General features: G+C 40.9%; 1 protein-coding gene across 6 annotated transcripts in view; it reads right to left on the reverse strand.

Annotated features, from left to right (window-relative positions):
• Rad18 (RAD18 E3 ubiquitin protein ligase) overlaps positions 1–6,651 on the reverse strand; it is a 77,661-nt gene that overhangs the window by 2,054 nt on the left and 68,956 nt on the right. For 5 of the 6 annotated variants that reach the window (XM_031382838.1, XM_031382837.1, XM_031382842.1 and 2 more), the window contains one exon: positions 6,385–6,447. The exons of the other annotated variant lie outside the window; for it this stretch is intronic. In XM_031382838.1, coding sequence (XP_031238698.1) covers positions 6,385–6,447 — 63 coding nt within the window. The remainder of the gene's footprint in view (positions 1–6,384; positions 6,448–6,651) is intronic. 6 annotated transcript variants of the gene reach the window in all.

A 6,651-nucleotide genomic window follows, 5' to 3' on the forward strand; every position in this document is an offset into this window, starting at 1 on the left:
AGAGAGAGAGAGAGAGAGAGAGAGAGAAAGAGAGAGAGAATAGAGGGAAGGAGAGGGGAGGGATGGGGAAAGGGCAAGAGCGATGCTGTGCATTCAGCTAAACTCAGAAATTCTTTCTTTCTCTTGCTTTCTTTCTTCCTTTCTTTCTTTGTTTATTTTGATGTTGGGAATGGAAGAAATCCTAGGCTCTAATATACTAGGCACATTCTTTTTTCCATTAATTTTGTTGCTGCTATTGTTTGTTTGGTTGAGCTAGAGTCTTATTATGTAGCTCTGGCTCACCTGAAACAATGTAGGCCAGGCTGACATAGATTCTTAAGTACAAGACAAATACATGAGTCCACACACACTTGTAAGCCTTCTTCTTCTGCTGGGAAGCCTACAATAGGTCAGAAGCAGGAGTGCCTATTGAGGCAACCATGAGGTAAGCAGACAGTATGCCTGCCGCCCACGATGTTTCTCTTCTTTGAAGAACAGGAATGCACTGATCCCTGGAACTCAGACAAAAATCTCTGAGTTTCTGATGGAAAAACAAGAGCTGGTGATCTCACAGATTCTTTGGCCGAGGCAGCCAGAGCAACCACTAAAACCCAACCAGGCCAACTCCCAAATCACCTTGCTCAACTCCCACATTAATGGCCAGACAGAAGTAAGCTCTTTTCTAGGCATAAACACTTTTTAGCTCAATCTCTGGCATCCTACACAGTATCTTCAGTCTTAGGCTAAAAATGAAGACACAGAAGAATCAAGAAAAGAAGAATCAAGAAAGAGATCCCACTGCTATCCACAAAGCAACTGATGCAGAGACAGCCCAAATACTGGACCCACCAGACCACATGACCTCAAGAATAATTATGACCAGTGATATACATTGAGGGCTCTAATACAAAAGGCAGGGAACATCCAGAGAATTTCCACAGACATGGAAATGATATGAACAAATCAAATGGAAACACTGAAAAGTTCTAAAGTATCAGAGAAGAAATGCTTCTTCAAAGAACAATTAAGTATAAAGTATAAAACTGATGAATGATTCAGTAAACTTAAAAGATATGTCAGCAAAAAACATCCAAAGTGGGGGCTGAAGAGATGGCTCAGTGGTTAAGAGCGCTTGCTCCTGAACATGGAAGGCAGCTCTTAACCACCTTTAACTCCAGTGCCAGGGGATTCAATGCCCTCTTCACCTGCAACCTGCACACACATGACACAAACACTCTCTTACATATATACATATAAGTAAAAATAAATGTTTTAAGTCCAAATTAAAACACAAAGAAAAAATTGTGTGTGTGTGTGTGCATGCATGACTAGAATCCCTGAAGAAGAAATAACTGGAAAATTAATTACACAGTTGAGTTTCATAAAAATTAATTAAAGACATCAAATAAAAACTAAAGGTAGTTAGCCCTGTCCCCATTAACAAATAACAAACAGAAAATGCCAAGATACATATTCAAAGTGCTGAAAATCTTTGGAGGCAGGCAGAGAAAAAGAAACATTCCATAGAGGAATAAATAAGATTTCCAGTAGGCTTCTCATCAGAAGCCAGACAGGCCTTGAGGTGATGCCGTGGTGACTTTAAAGTGCCAGAAGAAAAACTGTCAACCTAGAATCCGCTCCTAGCAAAAACATCTTTTAAAGATAAAAGCTAAGAAAAGACATCACAGACAAACGCTAAGAGGATTGATGGCTAATACATTTAAGAAATAACCTAAGAAATATTAAAGGAAGCTTCTTACATCAAACAAGCACGGTCACCAGCTGCCAATCTGCATCGATTTAACATGCGTAGGAGTGAATACATGGCAAGGGGACCATGAACACAAAGTATGAAATGGAAACACTGCTGTTGGTTCTCATATATCTGAAGGTATCAAGAATAGGTCAAGAGTTAGGAAAGGCCTAAGAGAGCTAAGGGTAAACTAATTCACAAACACCAGAGAGGGCAATAGGCTCCTGCAGAAGGTGCAGTTTGTGTTTCAGTATAGGCAGAGCCAGAGGGCATGGGAAACATCTGAGCTGCTCCAGACCTGGTTCCCACAAGGCCATACCAGTATAGGCAAGCATTGTGGTTTTAATGGTCAGTACTTTGTCTTCTCCGGGTTTCTCGACAGAGAGTCTCCCAATGCTACTTATCACATAACAGCCTAGACACATGCTCACCAAGAGTAGTTAGTGCCTGGCTTTTCAGAACAAGCAGAAAAGCAAGACTCTTAGACATGTGGCTCCCATCAATATCTACCCAGTTTCTTCTGTACCTGCGTGGCCTTCTGGAAAACTGCAGTTCATCAGCCACTGTGACCAAATGACAGAAATTGGCAATAGTTCATTCTATTTGTCTCACAGAGTGTTTAGTTAAAAGTCTAGGAGTAGAATGAGACTAATTTGCAATAGTAAACCCAAGTAGAGGCGAGGGTCTTAGACCCAGCAAACAGAATGCTATAAGCCTTCAGTGGCTACCTTAGAAAGCCGCATGGAATCTCCGCAGTGTCTCAATACCTTCCAGAGGCAAGATAGTAACACTCATCCAAGCTAAAGTCAAAGACAAATAATTGGATGGTTCTTATTGTAGGAACAGCAGGTTATGCACACCCTACCATTCACATTCCTCAAGAAAGCTCTCCCCAAGTAACAGAAGGCAGCTTTGATCTAGAGAGCTCTCTACACTGTCTAGGGGCCTCATAATCTACCAGTGGTGTTTCTTTGAATTCTTAAAAAATTGATAATGATTACCACTAGAGTGTTAGTCATGTTTCTTGAGAGGAAGGGACATTAACTTTCATACAAGTAGCACTCCTGAAGAGAAAGTGGTATTTATAACTGCTGGTTTCCCACAAAATGGCTTCAACACCAACTGGGGCACACAAGTTGATGACATTTCCTACAAGACTGTCTGGTCAGTTATTATACATCAAGATAATTTCTTAGTTCAAATAACAGAATCCACTCCAGTTTTTTTTTAAGACTGTCTGAACCACCACCAGTACATGCCACCTATAGGGTGAGATGACTGAGCAACACTCTGAGAATGATGAAACCGTTCTCATCTGGAGGAAATAACATGCTTATGGTGAGAAAGGGCAGGATCTGCTCAACAGTTCAGAAGAAGGCCACAATGAATGAAGATCAAATTATGTTCCCAGTCATCTGACAGAGAGAGCAGGCAGGAAAACTTAAGGTAGTTACAACCATCTGAGAGACTCTCACAATGGCATTTTTCTGGGTGAGGAGCTTCTGTGGATTGCTTTGAAGGTCAGAGTCCACCAGTGTCTCTATCTGTCTACAAGTTCCTCTGTTCAGGTGTCTATGTTAGTACCCTTCCCTTCCATAAAATCAGTGTGCCCTTTCCCATAGTCTGAATGTCACCTCTGTTTAAATGATCTCCCACATTTATCTAGTCTTCTTACCCAGAAGGGTCAGATGCAAGAGGGCTAAAGATATTTTTATAAAACTTACAGGGATTCCTAATGCTCCCCCACTTTTGCGGGTGGGTCATAATAAAAGTTTTCAGCCAGTAGTGTACTTGACCAAATGGTTTGGATTCTTCTGATTTAGAACAAGGGCTAGCAAAATTTCTATAGTGGGCTAAATAGCTTTGACAACTCAACGTCTGCTGCAGCTACTTGACTCTGTTGTAACATGGAACAACAAAGAAGCAATGTGGACCAATGGCTAAAGGAATATATGGCTATGTTCTTTAAAAAAAAAAAAAAACTTTATTAACAAAATCAGAGAGTGGAGCAGATCTGGCTCATGGGCCATGGTTTGCCAACCTCAACCTAGGGCTATAGCAGTTTAATAAAATAAAGTTTAACCTTGGCCAAACTCCCACTCAGAGGGTATACCAATATAGCCAATCCAGATGTTGTTTGGAGAAAGAAGTATCATGCCCACAAATAGATGAGAAAGGTTTGTTTTTAAATTTTATATTTTGTACACTTTCTGGGTACAGTAGTATTCAGTGATCAATTCTATCACTACCTTGACATTTGACTTCCAGCCTCTAGGGCTGTGGAAAACCACAATTCTATGGTTTAAGCCACCTAGTATGTGATGCTAGAGTCCCGCGTGGATGGTAACTAAGACTTTGACGCTCTTTACCAGGACAGTCCCACTCTGCAATGGGTTATCACAGATTCAAAGACCAGAGATCTCAGCAGAAGCTACATGTCAAGTGAAAATAAGCACAGGCAGCCTGCTCATCTCAACTTTATACCAGGCCATAGCAGCTACACTATCAGGGAACATGTTATCCTTTCCTCTGCCACCTTATACATTTATCAAAAGAAATACAACAACAAATGAACTCTAATATAAACCATTACATTTATTTTAAAAGTCTCACATTACTGATTTAAAACATTATTAAACAGTAACTAACAAAGTATCTAAAAGATACCTTAATGCTTATTAGAACACAAAGGTGACTCCAGAAACAAATGTCCACATACATATGAAACAGACATGGGTCATCTCTTCAATACCTATTGCTGTAGCAATGGGAAAGCCTTATGGCAAAAAGAACCACTGAACGACAGTTACCTCCACACCTTATGACACTCATAAAAATGTATCTGAAATAGGTTACAAATCTTAATGTAAAACCTAATACTTCTAAGCCATTAAAACAAAACAAAACAAAAAACTTTGGTGATTTTGGGTTGGGAAAAGGTTTCCTAGGTTGGACAAAAATAATAAAACAGACATAATACATTTCATCAAAACTAAAAACTGTACTTTGAGAAGCAGTCCCTAGAAAATGAAAAGGCAAAACTAAACAAGACAAAAAGAGGAGACTGAGATCCCAGGAAGGTGTGTCCGAATGCCACTCCTGACAGAAGAGCACTTTAGAAGAGCAGAGATGCACTAGTTCCTGGAGAATGTGAAAGACTCAGAGTCAGAGAACTGCCAGTTTCCTGCTTTAGCACATTATTCTCTGAGGAAGGCAGGAGCACACTGGTAAGTGGAGCACTGTCAACATGCAGTTCTGTAGGCTCATTGCAGCCCATGTCCATGCATTGTCCTCTCTCCACAGGGGCGTGATGAGTCTGAGTCCATGGCAATAGGATTTTGGTTTTTGATTTTTTTTTGGCGGGGGAGGGGGTGGAGGTGAAATTTTCCCCCTTGTTGCCTGTGATGCTTGCCATTCCATCATTTTTCACTTTATGTAGTCTGTGACTCTTGTTACGTGTATACATGTTCTCAATCATTTTGTCTTCTTGAGAGATTGACCTTTTCAAGCATTATAAATGTCTTTGGCTCTGTTACAGCTTTTATCGTCAAGTCTACCTTGTCTGACACGTTAGTCCTGTTTGAAATGTCTATGGCATATCTTTTTCTATTCCTTTGTTTTCAATGTATTGGAATCGTTCTTTGTAAGGAAAGCAAAGGAGCACAATCCATAATTTTTTCAATAGTTCTACAGTGTCTAATTCTAATTAGGCTGTATAACCAATTCCTGCAATCACCCATAAAGCAGAATTTATGTGGAGCTTTCTTTGTTGTCATTTCTCTATTCCATCATCTCTGTCTTCTTTGGTGTTATCCAGATATCTTCTATTGCAGCCTTTTAATCCACTTTAAATTTGTTCTACTTAAAACATCATCATCACCACCACCACCTATAAGACAGGGTCTCATGTAGCTGCCACCGCTGCTGCCACCATCATTATCATCACCACCATCATCATCGCCATCATCATCAACATCATCTATAAGACAGGGTCTCATGTAGCCCAGGCTGGCCTCAAACTTGATACTTGCTGAAAATGACTTTGAATTTCTGATCTTCCTGCTTAGTATAAAAGTACTGCTAAATGAGGCAAGGAAAGTGAATCCTGAAAATGACCTCTGGATTTAGCAGTCTGAAGGAGGCCTTCAAAGGGCGAAAATGGAAGATAAAGAAACAAACTGCAAGTTGACTTCACCTACAGAAGGAGAACTGTGACTAAAGGGTCCCACTGTACACTGAGAACAAATGAGAAAGACTCAGTTGAGAGGGAGTGGCTGTCTGTGTAAGACAAAGAAGGACAAAGGGAGTGGCCCCAGACAAGTGGGAAGGAATGAAGCAAAAGGAGACAGTCACCTCAGACATGGGGAAAGGGTATTTATTTGCTCTGAGATTTTGCTTAACAGACTATCACTGTCCAAAGAAATAATGTGGACATAGACCTGACATCATACAAGTAACTCGTTATGTCAGGACTCCAGTTCCACAGTGAGAACATACAAACAAGAAACACAGCAGAGACCTTTGCCTTCCACCTGGATTGTTATTCTCTTACAGCAGAAAGCACAAGTATTTGTATAGAAATCAGCTCTACCGAATTCAGAATTCTCATTTCTTAGCCGAAGTACACACGTTTGCTGACCGTGGGAACTCACTTATGAGCTGCTTCCCAGGCTTCCTCTTCTTCCAGAAGATCTCTTATGATGTCGGAACTGGAACTAAAAGGACACGTGTCAGCAATGCCACACCTTGTGAGGTCTGTCCTAATCCAAACATGAGCACTGGGCTACGGGGGCTGGAGGGTGAGCAAAGTGGCACAGGGGATACAGAACAGTGGCCATGTTCAGCATCCAGAGGGATACAGAACAGTGGGCATGTTCACCATCCACAGGGATACGGAACAGTGGGCATGTTCACCATCC

The sequence above is a fragment of the Mastomys coucha genome, unplaced genomic scaffold, assembly GCF_008632895.1.
Source record: "Mastomys coucha isolate ucsf_1 unplaced genomic scaffold, UCSF_Mcou_1 pScaffold20, whole genome shotgun sequence".
Taxonomy (NCBI): Eukaryota; Metazoa; Chordata; class Mammalia; order Rodentia; family Muridae; genus Mastomys; species Mastomys coucha.